General features: G+C 39.2%; 3 protein-coding genes across 6 annotated transcripts in view; all 3 read right to left on the bottom strand.

Annotated features, from left to right (window-relative positions):
• Positions 1–161: 161 nt before the first annotated feature.
• On the bottom strand, positions 162–2,288 carry WDR5B (WD repeat domain 5B). 2 transcript variants are annotated; one of them, XM_036447626.2, is made up of 2 exons: positions 2,188–2,288; positions 162–1,299 (listed from the first exon to the last, which is right to left on the bottom strand). In XM_036447626.2, exon 2 carries the CDS (start codon positions 1,220–1,222, stop codon positions 233–235), a length of 990 nt encoding a protein of 329 aa, XP_036303519.1. In that variant the 5' UTR covers positions 1,223–1,299; positions 2,188–2,288; the 3' UTR covers positions 162–232. The 2 variants fall into 2 exon arrangements, with proteins under 2 accessions (XP_036303519.1, XP_036303518.1); XM_036447625.1 differs by lacking the exon at positions 2,188–2,288 and adding an exon at positions 1,617–1,681 and having other exon boundaries at positions 162–1,295.
• On the bottom strand, positions 1,920–4,331 carry LOC123652800 (histone H2B type 2-E1-like). Its single transcript, XM_045585221.1, has 2 exons — positions 4,287–4,331; positions 1,920–3,155 (listed from the first exon to the last, which is right to left on the bottom strand). Exons 1-2 carry the CDS (start codon positions 4,329–4,331, stop codon positions 2,832–2,834), a joined length of 369 nt encoding a protein of 122 aa, XP_045441177.1. The 3' UTR covers positions 1,920–2,831.
• An 8,952-nt stretch (positions 4,332–13,283) lies between these two features.
• Positions 13,284–21,084, bottom strand: part of KPNA1 (karyopherin subunit alpha 1) — a 72,535-nt gene continuing 64,734 nt past the window's right edge. For 2 of the 3 annotated variants that reach the window (XM_036447622.2, XM_036447623.2), the window contains 3 exons: positions 20,909–21,036; positions 16,107–16,285; positions 13,284–14,778 (listed from right to left, as the gene is read on the bottom strand). In XM_036447622.2, coding sequence (XP_036303515.1) covers positions 14,591–14,778; positions 16,107–16,285; positions 20,909–21,036 — 495 coding nt within the window. In that variant the 3' untranslated portion in view covers positions 13,284–14,590. The remainder of the gene's footprint in view (positions 14,779–16,106; positions 16,286–20,908; positions 21,037–21,084) is intronic. The other variant, XM_036447624.2, reaches the window with a different exon arrangement.

Here is a 21,084-nt window from a genome sequence, read left to right as displayed (position 1 = left end):
TTCAAGGACAGACATAAGAGATTAATAACAAACTTCAAGATTAAAAGTCAGAAGCCCTGGATTCTAGACTTGCTTTTCCAACTGTCTTGCTTTGAAAATTTAGGTTATAATCTTTTATAATTCAAGACAATGTTAAGAAGAAATACAAAACCATGCCAAAATTAAGAGAAAACATCTTTTAAAATATACAACTTTTTGCCAACTTGGCTTTACTACTTGATTTCTAAAGGGTTTAGTAGTTACTTATCCACAGTTTAATTGTTTTGTCATTTCCTAATGCTGCTGATGCAATGATATTTTCTGTAGGATGACAAGCTACTGAGATTACAACATCAGTATGACCTTGTAATTTCTGTACAATCTCTTTAGTCTGAAGGTTCCAAATGTAAACTAGGTTATCCTCTGAACCAGACACAATCCACTTCCCTCCAGTAACTGAAAAATTGGCAAATATGCAGTATTTCTCATTTTTATGACCAGTGTATGTCTTCAGGCATCTGCCTCTGCTATAATCCCATAGTTTAAGAGTATTATCCAGAGTTGCAATGAGAATGTATTTACCATTTGGAGAAAATTTTACAAAAGAGACAGGAGGGTTATCATCATCAACAAGTGTTTTTAAACACTGACCTGATGCAGCATCCCAGATTCTACAGATGCCATCATAACTACCTGACGCTATCAAGGACCCGTTACAACTAAAATCAACAGCAGAAACCGGGTCAGAATGAGCAGACAAAGTCTTGAGGCACTTGCCTGTTTTCACCTCCCATATTTTCACACTCTCATCAAAAGATCCTGAAATTATGAGATTGGATGGTGGATTGAAATTACAGCAAAACACATAATTACTGTGCCCCTCCAGCGTTTTCAAGCATTTTCCTGATAGTACATCCCAAATCTTTAGAGTTTTATCATCTGAGGCAGAAACAAGACGACTGGAATCTGATGACCAGTCAACATCTGATATTTCCAGACTGTGACCATGAAGTATTTTCTCCTTTTTTCCATCATATGCTCCCCAAATTATAATTACTTTGTCAGCAGAAGAACTTGCTAGCCACTCTCCATCAGGACTAAACTTAACTGATGATACTGCTTCCACATGTCCCACAAGAGTGTATCTGAGAGTATAGTTTGGTTTTTCATACTCTTGTTTGCTCTGATCGGCTGATGAGGTGAGGGCTGACTCTGCTTTGGCATCTGATTCCTTTGTTGCCATGGCTTTGAAGCTCCAAGTCACTAGGTTGGCTCAGCGTCCGGTCCTGAACCAGGCAGCCGAGTATTTTGATTTTCTGCCCAGCAAAATGAAGATTAAAACATTAGATTATTAGACTTAAAAATAAACGGTCTCTAGTGATAATTTTTGGATCATCTTTATTTTTAAAAAAGTGTATTTTATTGATTTTTTTACAGAGAGGGAGAGGGGGAGAGAGTCAGAAACGTCGATGAGAGAGAAACATCGACCAGCTGCCTCTTGCACACCCCCCACCAGGGATGTGCCCGCAACCAAGGTATATGCCCTTGACCAGAATCGAACCTGGGACCCTTCAGTCCGCAGGCCGACCCTCTACCACTGAGCCAAACCACTTTCGGCTGGATCATCTTTAAATTGCCATATACACATGGCTTGGACCACTTATGTTTTTCCTCACTTCCTTCTGTAAACAAATACTTGAGAAATATGCCGAAACCGGTTTGGCTCAGTGGTAGAGCGTCGGTCTGTGGAGTGAAAGGTCCCGGGTTCGATTCTGGTCAAGGGCATGTACCTTGGTTGCGGGCACATCCCTGGTGGGGGGTAAGAGGCAGTTGGTCGATGTTTCTCTCGTCGTCGTTTCTAGCTCTTTATCTCTCTCCCTTCCTCTCTGTAAAAAATCAATAAAACATATTTTTTTAAAAATACTTGAGAAATATTATTTAAAAGTCCCATGTGCTGTCAGCAAGTAAGGTATTAATGTTGGGTACTCTGTGAACGTACACAGGCGTCCAAAGTCAAGTCGCGCGGGGCAGGGCAGGGCCTGGCGCAGGGAAATCTATAGAAACTATTTCTCACGGCCCCTCCCCCGAGTTGGACAGGTTTGAGAACACGGAGCAACCCTACCAGTCTGGCAGAGTTTAAGTACTTTAGCATGAACGCGTCAGCGCTTTAAGCAGAAGATTTCAGAAGCCAAGAGGAAACCTGCGTACGTAATCGCCGTTATTTGAGGCTCAGCCTGCCGACTGCATTCTGCAGATACAAACGGGTCCTCATCGCCGCGTCAATCGCAACAGCAGCCGACCGGACGCTGAGCGCATGCGCGGAGGGGAGGGAGCCATCTCCTACTTCCGAGTTCAGGTGACCAATGGGAGAAGCCCCCGTGCGCCTGCGCCAAAAAAAGAAAGGAAGGGGAGGGTTCTTCCGCTCTTCTTTGCCCCCGCCTTCGGCACGAAATACTCAAGGTCTTCTTAACCCAGGAGACAGGATCGATCCAGATTTGACCAGCTAGAGTGGGAAGCGGTGAACATGACAAGAAACATTTGTTTCTTTTTATAAACCGTGTCACAAGAAAGGACTGCATTTCCCGATGCCTTTAGCCGCAGGTGAAGCCCACAGCTGGGACGCGAGCTGCTCAGACAGTGCGCGTTTGGGAAATGTAGCTGAGGCTCCCGTACAGCAGGGCTGCAAGTAGGCCAGGGGGCGAGGCGACTTCTCGTTTGGTTTGGTTTGGTTTGGTTTGGATTTTGTTTGTTTGTTTGTTGGGGTTTTTGTGTGTGTGTGTGTGTGTGTGTGTGTGTGTGTGTGTGTGTGTGTGTGTGTTTTTAGCAGTTCGCCCTCTAGCTTATGCCCCAGGTCACCCGGAGCTGGTGTACTTGGTGTCAGCCTTGGTGCCCTCGGACACGGCGTGCTTGGCCAGCTCCCCAGGCAGCAGCAGGCGCACTGCCGGCTGGACTTCCCGGGTCCTCAGTGTGGTTCGGCCTGAGTACTGGGCCAGCCGCTCAAACACGTCAAACACTAGTGAGTGCATGGTGCTCATTGCCTTGGAAGAGATGCCGATGTCAGGGAGTACCTGCTTTAGCACCTTGTAGATACACATTGAGTAGGTTTCTTTGCGCCCGCTATGCCTTCTGGACTTCTTCCTGGAACTACGGCCCTTTCCACCTCCAGACTGCTGCTGCTGGTTTTAAAGTTTTTCCTTAAAGCTATGGCCTGATTGCTCAGTCAGAGCGTCATTCCTGTACACCAAGGTGACAGGTCGACCCAGGTCTGGGCATATAACAGGAATTAACCCCTGGCCTGTGTGTTTCAGTGGTTGAGCGTGGACCTATGAACTAGGAGTCATAGTTGGATTCCTGTCAGGGCGGGTTGTGGGCTCAATACCCAGTAAAGGGCGCTGGGGGGAGGGGTGGAGTCAATCAATGATTCTCTCTCATGGATGTTTCACCCTTCCTCTCTGAAGTCAATAAAAATATTTTTAAAAAATAATCAACCAATGTAAGTGGAACAACAAATTGATGTCTGACTCTTTCCTCCTCCCCATCCCTCTTTCTCTAAAATCAATAAAAAATAATGAAGTTTCCCCTAAATATTTAGAAAAGGATGAAAGAATTATGTTAGGGGCCTTTAAACGTCAGTGCTCAGAGAGCATGATCTGGTATTGCTGGGGTATATGAGCAAACATTTAAGCGCTTCCTTATACAGTAGTTTAAGCTTCCAAAGAAAATTAAGGGAAGTTCAGATCTGCATAGGTGCGTGAGACAGAAAAGGGACAAAGAAGTTAGTGGGATGGGGTAAGAAATGTGTATGGTTACTTATTAGACTTTAGAGTGTTTACCCCAGTTTTAAGAAATGAGCAATGGTCGTGAAAGTATTACCTGAACAATAGATGTGTTTTAGATGTAATTACACTCTTTAAACAAAAATAGGTTTTACAAAAAAAAAACAATCTGGTAAGTTCTCCAGTCCTTGAATTGTTAAATAATGAGTGCCTGAGGGAGTCAGCAAGTATTCTGTCTTAAGTGGTTTTCCCCATAGCCCAGAGGGCAAATATCCTTCATGTTTTCTATTGAGAATTAAAATATTTTATAATAAAACAAAGGCTTTCCAATCTTAGAAGGGACTAGAGGCCCAGTACACAACATTTGTGCATGGGTAGTGTCTCTAGCAGCTGCCAGCTGCCAGCCTCCCCCAACTGCCTGCTACTACCACCGGCCGGGGCCTGCCTTTGCACTGGTCTGGTGCCACCTGCTTACCTGCCCCACCATCCTGCCTTGGTCCCTCTCCTCTGGGGCCATCTGGCCTGCAGCACCTCCACTACCACAGCCGCCAGCGCCACATTGCCAACGCCAACCATGGTCTGTGCCGCCCCCTGATGGTCAGCACACATCTAACTTCCAGTCAGTAGAACTCCAGCCAATGGGACAATTTGCATATTAGCCTTTTATTATATAGGATTATATAGAATAATTGGTACAACAGCACAATTATATCATCTCATCACCTATAATAACCAACTATAGTAAAAACCTCATCACTTTAAGACCCTAATACTTTAGTTTAGAAATTATACAGGAATTGCACAAATGCTTTAGTCTTAGGTAGTCCAAGTCAATAAGATAAGCATCTTTTTCTTCTAGATAAACATCTTTAAAATGGTTTAGAACTTCCATTTATACACATTATGGTTCTTCTTAACTACCATGGACCTCCCTTCTGAAACATTTTTAAAAGACAACACGTTTTCACTGTAATGTATCTTAAAGTTCAATTCTGATTAAACTCTGCCTCCTCTCTCCTATCCTCCTCCCATTAGCCTAGATCAGTGTGATTGTTGCTGGGAAACTAGAGCTATTTTAAATTCTGCATTAATTGAAATTATTTCCATTGTAATTAATTCATTAAAAATAAATTTAAAAGTACTTCAGGAAACAAAGTGTAGGCTTTGTTCCAAAGAATTTAAGCAAATGTTTTTCCAATAATTGTTCTATGTGCTGGGAGAGTAAAGAAAGAGGAAATTAGACAAGGTAAACGCATGACATGAGGACTAGGTTGGGGTATTAGTGCTGGAGTATAGTTAGCCCACTAGAAATATGAGCATGAGGGAAAGGGGGCACATGAGAATGTGTTGATAGGAATATCCACCAAAAAAATTTTTACAGAACCTGACTAAAAAAAAAAAAAAAATTTCCAGTATTAAAATCCATTTCTTGATTTTAGATTTTTTTTATTTTTTTTTTGTCTACAAATAGCATCAGGAATTCATGTAAATGAAATTAAAGCTATGACTATATCATAGCAGCACAATTTACAATAGCTAAAATTTGGAAACAGCCTACGTGCCCATGAGCAGATGACTGGATCAGAAAACTATGGTACATCTAAACAATGGAATATTATACTGCCACAAAAAAGAAGGAATTCTTACAATTTGCAGCAACCTGGATGGAATTAGAGAACATTATGCTAAGTGAAATAAACCAGTCAATGAAAGAAAAATACCACATGATCTCATTTGTGGATAATAAAAACCATTATAAACTGATGAACAAAAAGATAGATACAGAGGCAGTAAAGCATCAAACAAATTGTCAAATTACAGCAGGAAGGTTAGGGAGAGGTGGAGGAGATAAGAGATCAATTGAAGGACTTGTATGTATGCATATAAGCATAACCAACGGATGCAAATCATTGGGGGGTGAGGGCATGTATGGGAGTGGGGTGGGGGGAGGCAACGGTAAGATATGTACACATATAATACCATAATTTAAAAAAAGGAAAAAGAAATAAAGCTATGACAATAACTAGTTAAACCATTATTCACTAATCCTGCTAATCCTAACATGTAGTTATAATATTGTCGTCCTTGTGAATTAAGACTAAGGATTTCAGCCGGGACCAGTTTAGCTCAGTGGATAGAGCGTCGGCCTGCGGACTGAAAGGTCCCGGGTTCAATTCCGGTCAAGGGCATGTACCTTGGTTGCGGGCACATCCCCGGTGGGGGGTGTGCAAGAGGCAGCTGATCGATGATTCTCTCTCATCGATGTTTCTAACTCTGTCCCTCTCAATTCCTCTCTGTGTAAAATCAATAAAATATATTAAAAAAAAAAAAAAGACTAAGGATTTCATAGTTTACTTCCTTGGGGGCACAGGAGCATCAGCAGAGTAAAATGAACAGGAACCTGCAATTTCTATATTTGCAGCCTTTAATTGCCACCAAATAAGTGATTTGGAAGTTTCCCTTCCTGTAGAAATAAAGTTGTTTTCTTTAAATTTCCCATGAAAAATTTAACATTTTTTATTTTTGTTAATACTCAGCCAAAGATATTTTCCCATTGGCTTTCAGAGAGTGAAGGGGGAGAGATGACAGAGAGAAACATTGATGTGAGAGAGACATATCGATCAGCTGCCTCCTTGACCAGGGATGGAACACACAACCTAGGCATGTGCCCTGACTGGGAACCAAACCGGTGACCTTTCAGTGCACAGGACTATGCTCAACCAACTGAGCCACAGCAGCCAGGACACTTAATTTACTGACTTCAGAAGGAGGAGGGAAAGAGAAACATCAATTTCTTGTTTCACTTATTTATACATTCGTTGGCTGATTCTAGAATTCTACCCAGGGATTAAATCCCCAACCTTAGCATATGGGGAAAACACCCGAACCAACTGAGCTACCAGGTCAGAGCATATGTTTTTGTTTTATTTATTTATTTATTTATTTAACTAGAGACCCGGTACACAAAATTTGTGCACTGGGCTTGGGGGAGGGGTCCCTCAGCCCAGCCTGCACCCTCTCCATTCTGGGATCCTTCTCACAATCCAGGACTGCTGGTTCCAACTGCTTGCTTGCTTGCCTGCCAGCCTGATCACCTCATAACCACTCCCCTGCCAGCCCGATCACCCCCAACTGCCCTCCCCTGCCAGTCATCTTGTGACCACATGTGGGCGGCCATCTTGTGCAAGGGCAGCCATCTTGTATATTACCTCTTTATTATATAGGGTAAATATATTTTTATTGATTTCAGAGGAAGAGGGAGAGATGGAAACATCCATGATGAGAATCAGTTTGTTGCTGCCTGCATGCCCCCTAATGGAGATCAAGCCCACAACCTGGGCATGTGCCCTTGACCAGAATTGAACCCAGGACCCTTCAGTATGCAGGCTGACGCTCTATCCACTGAGCCAAACCAGCTAAGGCTGTTTTTTTAAATATGTTTCTATTGCTTTTTTAGAGAAAGGAGAGAGAGAGAGATAGAAATATAGATGGACTGCCTCCTGCATGCCCCTTACTAGGGATTGAGCCTGTAACCCTGGCATGTGCTCTGACTGGGAATCAAACCAGTGACTTCTTGGTTACTGGGTTGGTGCTCAACTGTTGAGCGACACCAAACAGGCAGGTTTCTGAGGTTTTGGTTGTTTTAATTAAAAACATTTTTTTTAAATGTGTGTCAGACCTAAACATGGCCTGGGAATGATTTCCTATATTAAGGGTCGTCTTAACTGACTTGTTTTATGGTAATTCTGATTACCAAATTCAATACTCAAAAATCAAGCTGAGCCAAGACCAGTTTGGCTCAATGGATAGAGCGTCGGCTTGGGGACTGAAGGGTCCCGGGTTCGATTCCGGTCAAGGGCATGTACCTTGGTTGCAGGCATATCCCCAGTAGGGGGTGTGCAAGAGGCAGCTGATCGATGACTCTCTCTCATCAATGTTTCTAACTATCTCTCTCTCCCTTCCTCTCTGTACAAAATCAATAATAAAAATATATTAAAAAAAAAAGTGTGAACATTAAAAAAAAAATCTTAAAAAAAAAAAAATCAAGCTGAATAGGACTATGTACCTACTGTTGCTTTTGACCACCAGCAATTTAAACATATGAAAATCTACTTGGGTTTAAATATGGGCTGGCCATGTAACTTATCTAAACTGAGACTTTTTAAAATGAAAGGAGACACTAAAATAATTAACAGGTGTTAATTGATCTAAAAACCGGGACTGCCCCCAGAAAACCTGCCACTGCTGACTTCTCAAGAGTGCTCTCCTCATAATCATACTTTAATCTTGGAAAGTTCTGCCCTCTTCACATGGTATTTTACACCTGCCAAGATCTCTCTCGTTCTATTCTGTTCCCACCACTATGGTCTTCTGAGTTTTTATTTTCTCCCTCCCCATCACTCTAAATAATGCTGGGTCCAAGTGGTTTTGGTAGGGAAGTGAACCACATGTGGACACCCACCCGGTGGACTCCTCTGGCTTCCTCGGTGTTAAGTGGGAAAGAAAAAGGGATTTAAAGAGTAATTTTATTCTTTGCAAAAACATTCAACATCACAAAAATGACCACTTATTTTTTTTTTTTTTTTCTAAAACAAGGCTCTTTCAAAATTGCAAATGAAATAAGGGCAACCATCTAAGCTGATTACAATAAACTTGTAAACCCAACAATTTTGTACTATAGATGACAGGGTAGTCTGCAGGAGTTAAGGCTATATTTTGCTTTATGAATTTGTTTTGTTTTCAGAAAAAGAAAAACAAAACAACTGGCCAGTGGAGTCTCTCAAAAATAATAGAGAAACAATCATGGGATCAAGAAATATACCATTTTTCTGTTTCTACTGATCTGTCACTTAAATTGGAGGAATGGATAATGTTCTCATGCAGCAGTACATTTAATATGTAATAAAAAAATCCCTATTTACTAGTATAGGGCAACCATCAATTTCCACATCAATTGGATATAATTAGTCAAAAGTTTTAACCCTAGACCACATGTGTCAAACACAAGGCCCGCGGGCCAAATCCGTCCCACCAGGCCTTGCAATGTGGCCCGCACCGCGCTGTCATCACTGCACTCCGCTGCGTTTCCATCACAATGACAGTTTATGACTGTTCAGTAAACCATTCGGCCCGCGATTTAGGCTGGATTTTAGATTTTGGCCCCTTCTCTGATTGAGTTAGACACCCCTACCCTAGACTATGCCAGAAGAGACAGGTGAGCTATTTTTAGTATAAACACACGGGGTTGATTTTGTAATTAACTATCCTGTAAAATATACCCATTAACTTCTCTCAGAAGGCATAGGTTGTTTTTATATAACAAACCTGTGATACAACATTTACTTTTGTAAACTTCAGATCAAATTGTCTCCTGAAAGTGCATTTATACTACGTATAAAATACATTTTAAGACAATAGCTTTACGAGTTAATAATCTTGATTTCAAACAGCATAAATGAATTCCTTTGAACTTTTTGGTAACCAAATGCCCTTTACTAATACCATATTGATGCATATTCCTTAAATCACTTAGTGTTTATTAAAGTCTACTAAGTGCAAGGCGCTCACCCATGGCCTGACATACAATATTCAAGTACAAAGAATCATTAGAACCATTCCAAAGAGTAAGAACACTTTGAAAAAGGACCTAAGAGTGGTCAAAATGACGAGGTAAGCAGAACGTAACAACATACATTAAAAAGTGATCTTTTTTACAGTCCTTGGGAGGATACTCCCTTAGGAAGTTAGCTGTGTTATATTTATATCTATGATGGCACTGCTAAGGCAGGATTCTTCATTTCAAAGTCTTACTTTCTGTGTTAATACCTTCTACATTTGAGTTGTTGAATGGAAACATGCTTCTGAGTTTAGCCATTATGCTACTAAACTTAAAATCATTTGCATATTATTTTTAAATTTGTTGTTTTATTGGTCGGGTTATACACAATTTTAGCACCACAGAAGGGGAAAGTTTGGGCTGAGGATCTACACACCAGAATACATAACCTTAAAATAACTTATACCTGATGCAGTCACTTTTAGGAATGCTGCTGCTGAGGAAGATTCAGAATGGCCCAACAAAAATAAAAGCTGGCCCAGATGTGGCTGAGCCTGGAAGTTCCTGGCTCAGAACACCTCCATGGCTTTCTTGGACATAAAGCCTGCAAGACTCTTCCCCATCTTTGGACAAACAGTATCTAATGGTTGTGACCTTGGGCAAAGTAAATTCTCCTAAGTCTTGATTTTGTCATCTATAACAGAGTGACAATTACCCACATTAAAGAGCAGTTGGAGGATTAAAAGAGAACAAGTGAAAACCCTTAGCCAACAACAGAAGCTGAAATAGTAATCTTTATTTGACCCATGGGAAAACACATGGGGACTCATCTCTCCTTAGTTGAGAAAGGATGGAACTTCAGCTACCTGTAATGTTCTTCTTACCCCAAATTTCCAGATACATTTTTGCCCAATAGCAATTTGATGTTAAAATTAGCATTTAATATTATTTGATTTTTCACATTATTATTCTGATGCCCTAGTACCTAGTTATTGCCCATCCTTTTCTAGCATTAAAACACAGAATATTCCCTATGTTGGACTAGATTTACTGAAATAGTTAGTGCCACATCTGGCATTCAATTACTTTTATATATACCTTTTCTAAGTATTTTAAAAATTATTTCAGAGAGGGAGAAATAGAAACATCAATGAGAGCATCATTGATTGGCTTCCTCCTGTATGTCCCACACCAGGGATCAAGCTTGCAACCCAGGCATATGCACTAACCAGGAACTGAATTATGACCTCCTAGTTCTTAGTTTGATGCTCAACCACTGAGCCAAGCCAGCTAGGCTATATATAGCCTTTGATAAGAAAACACAGCCCAAATATTTCCATACACACACACACACACACACACACACACACACACACACACACACACTCTGCTCACCTCATAATAAAATGCCTTTGAGTTTCCCATGTGTAGGTTTATACCTATTACTACAAATGAGCAAAGTTTAGAATGTAGGAGGTAGCATATCCTATATAATAGATAATATACTAATTAGACCAAACAGCGAAACAATAGTCTGGATGACCTTCCTGGGCAACAAGGACTGAGCTCCTTGCATGAATTTCATGCATTGGGCCTCTAATATCTTATAAATATGGAAAACAATGCCCCTTCCTAAAAGTAGAACTCTTTTCTTTACTGAACATCATCCTTAGACATCACAATTTTCTAATCCTTCACAGGGTGGGGCAAAAGTTGTTCATATGGAAAATACAGTAACAGATTATACAAAAAACTTTCGTGTACTCACAACTGTAAATCTGTTTTGCTTCACCCAGTATGGAAAGCCCCAAGACCAAAGCCCCAGCTATGACTTATTAATACAAAAATGTTCACAAAACTAATCAGCAAGAAAGAAAAATCCTTCAACCTGAGGTATACCTTCATAATGCAACCCCAAATTGGGGGATGAAATAACTAAAACATTTATTCAACACTAGATAAGTAAATTCAAAGTTGCCGGTGGTGGGGTAGCCATGTGCAAGTTAAGATCTAGATGGGGAAGTTTGGTTTATAAAATAAGCTCTTTTCCTACACAAAATCAGCATCAATCTGGAATAATTCAGATTTATGTGGGATAATTATCAATGTTTATGTCTGTGCTGATGAAAGCAACCCAGTTTTATATGGCAGATGGAAGAAACAATCTTAGGGTAATATAGTTTTAAAAATCAGTACAACTGACAAAAAAGTAACTATACAGAGACAAGAATATGGGTTAATGTGTTTGATGGAAAACTCCATTTTCTAAATCTCACTACTCTTCATATCAATCATTAACTTTCCCAGTATTTCCCAAACTAATCATATCTACTTTCTGGTCCTTTCAGCTATAAGGTCCCTTTAACTCCCAGATCTTCTCAATAATTTTCCCCCCCAACCGAAGTTCTTATTACAAAGACTACACTTTGAAAGTTTGGAGAAGAAAAGGAAAAGGGGGAGAGACGATCAAGCCACTTTCTCCCTTATCAGTATATAAAACCACAGAAGAGTTTTCCTGTGTTAAAATTAACATGCTTTTGTAATGAGTAATATCTTAGTGATAGGGTATATCTAATATATGGAAAGTAAATTAACAGAATCTGTCAGGCGGATAACTAAAAATACGTACGTCTTAATTACCTCCTGATATGTCGTTTCTATTACAAAAAACAAAACAAAACAAAAAGGCTGCTTTCTCGGTTCTCCCAGTTATGCTCAGATATAACTTTTAGTCAATTCCAATTTTTATTTTTAAAAATATTTTATTCTAAAAAAAATTTAGCTCATATATCACGGCTCATGAACTTCTAGGACAGGTGCAAGACACATTCCTCTTTTAAATAGAAAATAAACCACATTAGTTGAGTGGACTTTGTTTTAATTCATTCATTGAGACACCTGCAATTGCTAGCAAAAGTTTCCAACGTATGCTATTCTAACTTGGAGAAACAACTTTGTGTGCTTTATATATACTATCCATTCAAATTGGTTTATCAACATGAACTAAAAAACTATTAAAATTATTCAATAGAAGGTACATAATTTAAACATCCTACAGAAATGATGTTACCAGTAATTTACAATATTTAAAAACTCAGCCACACACAAAAAAAGTCAAGGCTAAAACCAAGATTTTTACTATGAATCAGTGCTTCTATTATCCTTCTGAAAGAAGTTATATTTTAATGTGATGTCAAGGCAACACTGAAAGTTTTCTTTTAAATTAACCACCTAACTTGTCCCTAAAATTACAAAGAATCAAAGTCTTTTACAGGTCAAGTGCAGTAAATTAAAATGTCCTTTCAGCCCAAAGCAGCACTAGAAAAATTAACAGTTATAAATGAGAGTTGACTAGTTTTGCAGTGGCTGCTCCATCAATGACAGACAAACATCAGACGGTATCCATCCAGAGCACAGACACAACTACAAGCTAGATGTGAAGACAGTGTCACAGGCTTGGCTGAAATGTCCATTGTTTTTGTTACCTTTCTACTTTAAATGAAGTGGATTTTTTAAAAATCTAATCAGGTCACATAAGTTGACTGCTTAAATGACAACATGTTGAGGTACGAAAGCTCTTAATATCCCTAACAATCAGCAGGATTTACCAGAGATGTATAAATAGCTTGTCAGGGGAACTTCCAAATACTTACACTATGGGTTAAAATGAATTCTAGAAGAGGACAACATTAAAGAGGATTAAAAGGATATTCTCTAAAACAGAAATGAGCAACTTTTCCTTCAGAATTCACTTTGAATAGCACATTAACAAATATAAATCTTCTCTGATAGTGTGTCCCAACATTGAGTCAAGATGGCCAACTAGCACCAAGAAGTCGTATGTTCAGTTGCAGTTCTCTTGGCAATTAAACCTATTTTTTCGTTCCAGTCCAAGCTCAAATGTAGATCACTGAAGACAGTACTGGAAGCGCCTTTTGCAGGTACAGATTGCAGTCATCATTAAATGAGCTAGAAGGTAGAAACTTTTTATTTTATGACAAGGGGGAGGGCAACTTGCCTGGGCTATACTAACTAGCAGGAGATGAAATTATTAGGGAGGGAATAATGAGGTTATAAGAAAATGATCACTGCCCTTATTTGGATTAAATAGGTCATGTTGAGAAGATAGTTATTTGTTCAAGATAAGGATGCTACATTAAAGGAACATATATTCATATATGCAGCATGAATACATTAGAATCAAGCTGCACCCAATTAAGGAAAAAAAAAGTCCCGAAGTAACCTTTAAAAGTACGTGTTCTCTGCCAGTCACAGAGGGGAAAAGCACCTAGGGTGAACTTTACAATTTAATGAGGACCTTATCAGGACCACAAAGCCTGAAACATCTGTTTAAATGCAGAAACACAGCCTCTAATCACACTGGTGAAGTTGGGAAAATTAAAGGGTGTTTTTTTTTTTAATTTTGTTATTGAATTACAGAATATACAATAGTTTAAATTACTAAGGATTCTAAATCTTCAACCAGCATTAGAACTGAACCACTTTCAAGTCCTAAGACACAGAAGACCCAAGAGAAGCAATAGCCATACAGATTAATATGTGCCCCTCTGCTTTCTGCTCTAAGGAAATCTTCAAACCAGTATCATATGAGAATCAGTGTTAATTCTTCAGCATTCCTGACAACTAGAAAGCATATTCACTGAAGGCTGAAGGTGAGAGAGCAGATGGTTTAACTTTAATATCTGTGAAGAATGGCGCCAATAGAGGAAAGAAAACCATCCAATCTCGGAAAGAATTAATGCAAATTTGGCTAGCAAAAGCCACCAGGGTTCACTGTGGAAGAACGCATGAGAAGTACTCTGAAGTACACAACAGGTCTAAACATCTCCCTTGTTGCAAGTAATTGTGTGAAATTCAAGATAAAGTTTTAGTCTTATCATTTTAATGTCAGTATTTTTTCCCACTTAAAAGGTAATAAGGAGTCGTCCTCTTTTTTTCTGCCACAAAATAAGAAAGCCACATGAATATGTGTATATTTCCATGACTCTTATAATAGAAGTGCAGATCTCCAAAGCCTAGGGATTTTCCTTAAGAGTGGGCCGTCCTGGTTACTCTTTCCTTAGAAGAATATTCCACCACAGAGAGCCAGAGGTTTTCCAGATGTGTGTGAGAGAGCAGGTGCGCAAGGCAAGCAAATGAGCGCAAACAGTATTATGGAAAACATTTGAGAAGTCAGCTCCATGAGGACTTGGGCTCCACAAGAGGACGTGACTAGGTAGCCTGGTCTGACACAGGAACATGAAAGCAGTGTATTGCCTCAAAGCTGGAAACCTTCCATAGGAGCCTCACACTGCTGGAAGATGTACTGCTGCTGGCTAAGGTCAACCTGGGGTGCAATGCTGCTGTCCTCATCCTCGGTACCGAAGTAATGCTCAATAAGATCAAAGGCCTTCTGGTAGATATCCTGATTTTCATGACTCTGTAAGAACTCAATTTTATCCAGACCTAGAATAAAGAACAAAGGAAAATCTGTCATCTATAGGAAATTCCAATGAAGCAATGTTTTGCAACATGTCTCCTTTCTTGAGGCTCTCTTCTCCATTTATATCTCATATGTACTTTGTAATAGCATAGACAGTATTGCTGGGGATTACATCTGAATACCAGCACATTACAAACTGACATCTTAAAAGCACGTACAAACAACAGTCAGACCCCAGAAACAGCAATTTCTATAAGTCACCACATCATCTAGTGCCAAGGGCAAGTCGCAGAAGAGTTCCTGCTGGACTATACCTACGGCCTAATTAATTCTTGGCTCTAGTTCTATCTACCTAGACACTGAGTTATTCAATATCATTACAGTGAAGCTGTAATATCCTTAAATCAATCAGAATCTGTTTTTATTGCTTAACCTTAGAAGTCTGACCAGAGCAATTAGCCAACATATTCCCTTTATTAAGGTCAAGCCCATCTGATCTTAATAAAATATTAAAATCAAAGGAAAAAATAACATTGCTAAATGGAAAAAAAAATACATATTCATATACATATCCATATTAACCTATATAGAAATAAAGAAGTAACAATAGTTATCTCTGTGGAGAAACATCTTTAGATAAAGAACATTTTTTCTTTTTTATACATTTCAAAACCCCTCATACTAAATAGGTATAGCTTTTGTAATCATGTTTTTTAAAAAAAATAAGTTGTTAAAATCTTTTGAAAAACAATTCTGCATTAGCTTATAAATCTGAAAAATAAATGTACCCCCATGATCCCTAATTTCAATCTCAGGAATAAACAAACCCCAGAACAGTGGTTTTTAACCCAGACCATGCGTTAAAATCACTTAGGCAACTTAAAAGGTTAAAGTACATTAGTACATTGATTAAGAATACAGTAAAGACTGAGATAGAAGAATGAGGAAACCAAGTGACTCTAAGATGAAACTCTCAGGAACTCTTTAGGCATACAGGAACTGAAGGTACAATACAAAATCAGAACTCTCAAGCTTACAAGAGCAAAGGAGTCAGGCATCATATACAGTAGGTACGGGTGTTCTTGAGCCTCAGATGGATTAGTTAAGGAAAAGCAGTCAGAAAACTGGGAAGATCCTAAGAGACTAGTGTAAAACTGGTTAAAATGAAGGGGACTTGCTTCTTTCGTATTTACAATACATACTCTTTTCCAATTCTACATACTACACATTATAATTCATAAGAAAACAATTTTTTCTATGTGTTTGCTAATGACAGATATGGACAGGCCAGAAAAGCAAAGAGAGGAAAAAAAAAATAACTTTAGGACATCTGTTTAATACTCTATCTTACCATAAGCTTCTTCGATCAAAGCACAGTAAGGATTAATGCCAGTGCCATTTCTTTTGGCTTCTTGTTCTCCAAGCCTCAGGATATTTTCCAAGCCGTTTAGGGCAACCTGTACAATCTTAGAGTCCATGACTGTGAGGAGATCACAGAGTGGCTTGATACAACCCAGTTCTACGAGGTACCTAAAGTAATAAAAAGAGTACTTTTGTCAAAGCTTTTAATTCAGTAAAACTTATTAGGGTGATGGAAGGATCATCCTCAACCTGACTACAGAAATAAAAAAGAGCATCCATTCAACTATATGCTACACCTTACCACACACAAAAAGCACAAATAAATCAAAGTTCTCTAGCAGTCAGTTCCATTCTTTTTTCCTTCCACAATTACTGGACTCCAAGGAACTGGAATACTCTTTCTCTGAACATGCACAACCCAAATAATAGAATAGTTTTGTTTCTATAGGTAACTGCACCTCTGAAATATGACACACTTGCTGTGAAAGCCAGCACAACATGCCCAACAGGCCACTCTATTTTGTACAAAGAACTCTTAAATATTAAAGAAATCAACTCAATGTAAAAATGGGCAAATGATCTGAACATACACCCGCAAAGATATACAATGGCAAATAAGCATATAAAAAGATGTTCAACTCATATACAGGGTATCCGCAAAAAAAAAAATACACATATTGAATAATTATAAAGACTGCTTATTAAGATACATTTTATTTTCAAAATGCAATAGAATCAGCTGTTAAAGTGTGTATACATATTTTTGGGACACACTATATATAACAGTAGGGGGCTATAGATTAAAACAATGATACTACAGACTTATTACAATGGCTCAAACCCAAAACACTGACAATACCAAATCCTGATAAGTATGTGGAGCAACAGAAACTCATTTTTTTGTTTGTTGGTTAGAATGCAAATTAGGATAAACCACTTTGAAAGACAGCTTGCCAATATTTTACAAAGCTTTCTATACAATCTGGCAATCTTACTCCTAGGTATTTACCCAATGAGGTAGAAAATTATGTTCACACAAAAACCTATACACCAATATGGCTCAGTAATTGAGCATCAACCTATAAACCAGGACATCATTGTTTGATTCCTGGTTGGGGCATATGCCTAGTTGTGGACTCAATCCCCAGATTGGGGTGTGCAGGAGGTAGCCGATCAATGATTCTCATCAATGATGTTTCCATCTCTCTCTTCCTCTCTGGAATCAATAAAAATACATTAAAATCATCATAATAAATGGCTAATATGCAAATGGCCATCACACTGGCCGTGATGCTGTAACAATCTATCAGCAGGGACCTGAGACTGCGTGGTGACAAGCCGGGCTGGGGGACCTGAGGCTGCGCCCCGCAGGGTGGGACTGGTTGGGTCTGGGTCTCGCCCAATGGGGGTCAGGCTGGCCAGGTCTTGGTCTGGCGTTATTTCAAGGCACGCGTGTGAGTGGGCAAGGACTTTACTCTGGGTCCCGCAGTGTGCCCCAGACTCTGACAGGAGGGAGATTTTCATATATATTTAACTAATTTTCTTTCATCTCTGACACTTCTATTATAGAAAAAGGACAAATAGCAACATTAAAATATTCTCTCTAATTAACTCCCTTTAATGTGCACGAATTTCATGCACTGGGCTACTAGTAAATAAAGACCACTATAGTGGTTTATTTATATTTGGTTCATTTAGCATAGAATTATAGATATCCATAATAATAAAAATGTAATATGCTAATTAGACTGAATGTCCTTCTGGAAGAAACCAGGGCTACAAGGGAAGCCCAGGTTCTGGGTGCCAGAGGAAAGCTGGTGTCAGCAGTTGGGGGAAGGAAGGCCTACTTGAATTTTGTGCATTGGGACTCTAATTTTTTATAATTGAAATCCATCTAAATCTTGTCTTCCCAACAAGAAAGAGCGGAAGCCACACAGATATCTGTATCAGAAAGCCAGTCTATTTTCTATAATTTGGACTATCATATTTTTATAAGAATATTTTTAACAAAATACTTCATCTAATTAATAAGAAACTGCTATGCAAAATTTAAAAAAGGGTAGTAGCCATTCTCTTTTCTAACTGAGCAAAATATCCCAAATACTTTCTGATGAAAGCTACCACAGTATTTTGGAAATGTTTTAAAAATGTGTACAGTTTAACCACTTCAATTAAGAAAACAGATTTGGTATACAATAAAGAAACCATTAATAATTACAAATCTGAATTTGAACATAAAACGTGACTATTAACTTGTTCCAAACTTCTGTAGTATTGCACATGACTGCCATCTGGTGGTGGCATACTGGCAGTAATGGAACATACATTAAGGCCTCAACATTGTCCAACTTTATGAGAAACAACACATACCAAAACCAATTTTACCACAGGCTCATTTATATAAACAAGAGTTAAGTTTCTACGCTAAAACAAAATGGTATTCAAGGACTTGCCATACCACAGAACAAGAATCTTGAAAGTTGAAAACAAGACCTAACCTCATACAAGACCACTTGAAAATCTTCCATTAATAACCTATCTATGATGAATTTTACCAAAATAGCTGTTGCATATGTTAACCTATTTATAAACTTTACAATTTCAGGTAAATACTTCTTATCTTCCATACCTGATCAATTTCTAACCACTATACGATCACGGCGAGCTACCGGAGCCTTCCTGATCAATTTCTAAAATGTTAGGATTACTTTACCTTTTCATTTTTAATTTTCAACAGAGGAATAAAAATTAGCATTGATTCTGTGCCTACATTTAAACCGCCGAAGCAGCAATAGCAGAGGTAGCTGTTTCCCTGACACTACATATGAGGAAGGGGTGGATGCTTTAACACTCATCGGAAACCATCTTCCCCTCATCTGAATTTCCCATAAAGAAAGTTAAGGCAGCCCTAGCTGGTTTGGCTCAGTGGATAGAGCATAAGCCTGCAGATTAAAGGGTCTCAGGCTCGATTCCAGTCAAGGCTCAGGTTGTGGGCTTGATCCCCAGTAGGGGGCATGCAGGAGGCAGCCAATCAATGATCCTCTGTCATCATTGCTGTTCTCTCTCCCTCCCTCTCCCTCTCTGAAATTTATATATATGTATTTTTTAAAAAAAGTTAAGTCAAGCTAAGAGTTGAGGATTCATTTTTTTCTTCATCACTGCTCTTTCTATCTGAGGTATTCAATGTCTATAATTTAGCATTTAATTATATATTCTTTTGAGGAATTAATTCCCGTCCACATTTTTTTCCCCCAAATTAGAGTTTTCATTCAATATTTTTTTTGTATTAGTTTCAAGTATACAGCACAATGATATACTTGACAAAGTGTTTCCCCAGTGTTTCCAGTACCCATCTGGCACTATACATAGTTATTACAATATTACTGACTATATTCACTGTCCTGTATTTTACATCTCATCCCCATGACAATTTTGTAACTACCCATTTATACTTCTCAATCCCTTCGCCTTTCACACCCAGTCCTCACCCCCCCCTCCCTTCTGGCAACCCTGAGTCTGTTCTCTGTATCTATAACTCTATTTCTGTTTCGTTTATTCTTTAGATTCCACATATAAGTGAAATCATATGGTATTTATCTTTCCCTGAGTTATTTCACTTAGTATAATACCCTCTAGGTCCATCCATACTGTCACAAATGGTAAGATTTCATTATTTCTCATGATTTCTACCCATACAAATGCCTTTTCTAGCCATCCTATGTAATAACAGGCTAATATGGAAATCGACTGAATGGCAGAGTGACTAATTACAATGATGCATACTGACCATCAGGGGGCACTCACTGCAGGAGCTGCCCCCTAGTGATTAAGGTGCTCCCACAGGGATAGCGATGCTCAGCCAGAAGCCCTGAGCCTGGCTCACAGCTGGCAAGCAGCGCAGCATATGGTGGTGGAGGGAGCCTCTCCTCCCTCCACAGCCACTGGACACCCCCCTGGACTGTGAGAAGGCACAGGCGAGGCTGAGGGATGCTCCCGCGCCCCCACGCACGAATGCAATGCACCAAGCCTCTAATACTATATAACAAAAGGCTAATATGCAAGTTGTCCCCTCAGGAGTTCGACCAAGAGTTTGATTGCTTGCTATGATAACATACACTGACCACCAGAGGGCGGCACAGAACATGGCAGATGACCAGTGGCGGAGGCAGGGTGGCGAGGGAGTGAGGGAAGGAGGAGGCGGAGAGCTAGGGAACCTGATCAGCCATGATCACTGGCTGGGCTTAGGAACCCTACCCATGCACGAATTTCATGCACTGGACCTCTAGTTAAGATTATAAGCTGCTACTACCCAAGGGGCCATTTAGTCTTAAGCTAATACAAATCTCTCTCTCTCTTTACTGTATACTATAGTACTTTAGGAGACACTTGCCTCCAATGAATTTGGTACTTTACCATATACCTCTCTTTCAAGTCTGGTCCAATTAAGCCATTTAAACTTGAAAGAGCAAGAGTTAACTATTAATGCTGGACTCTAAGGATTCTACATATAACTTTCTAGACTATTCAAGATGTTTCTGATCAAGTAGCTCCAGAATGCACTAAAGCCACCACTATAGTTATTTCTGCTTCAAACCTCAACTTTGCCATACTTCTCACATCCAGAATTTGTTTCTGCAAAAAGGCATGGGAAAGATGTAAGGAATGAATATCTATTATATCAATTATAAAACCGAGAATAATCTTCCAGGAGGCTAGAACTGAATATTCTTAAATGGCAGAGAAAATAAAATTTTTCTTTAACTTATAAGATGCTCCCTGGCTAGTACTTACTTGATCTGTTCAGCTGATCCTCCAGAAGTTGCATTTGTGATGGCCCAAGCAGCTTCTTTCCTTGTCCGAAACTCAGCAGTTTGTAATATACTAATGAGGGCTGGGAAAATGTTGCCATCTATCACAGTCTGAAATTAAAGAAAAATTAAATGGGAAGAAAAAGTATAAGATTTGTA

The sequence above is a fragment of the Pipistrellus kuhlii genome, unplaced genomic scaffold, assembly GCF_014108245.1.
Source record: "Pipistrellus kuhlii isolate mPipKuh1 unplaced genomic scaffold, mPipKuh1.p scaffold_m20_p_2, whole genome shotgun sequence".
In the NCBI taxonomy this organism is placed as follows: Eukaryota; Metazoa; Chordata; class Mammalia; order Chiroptera; family Vespertilionidae; genus Pipistrellus; species Pipistrellus kuhlii.
The sequence above is the reverse complement of the archived record's forward strand: the minus strand, read 5'-3'. Positions and strand labels throughout refer to the sequence as shown.

Coding starts and splice junctions, on each gene's coding strand:
- LOC123652800 (XM_045585221.1), bottom strand. CDS start 4,331: ATGGTTGGCGTTGGCAATGTGGCGCTGGCGGCTGTGGTAGTGGAG. Junction 3,156..4,286: donor TGGCGGCTGTGGTAGTGGAG/GTGCTGCAGGCC, acceptor CTTTAAAACCAG/CAGCAGCAGTCTGGAGGTGG.
- WDR5B (XM_036447626.2), bottom strand. CDS start 1,222: ATGGCAACAAAGGAATCAGATGCCAAAGCAGAGTCAGCCCTCACCTCA.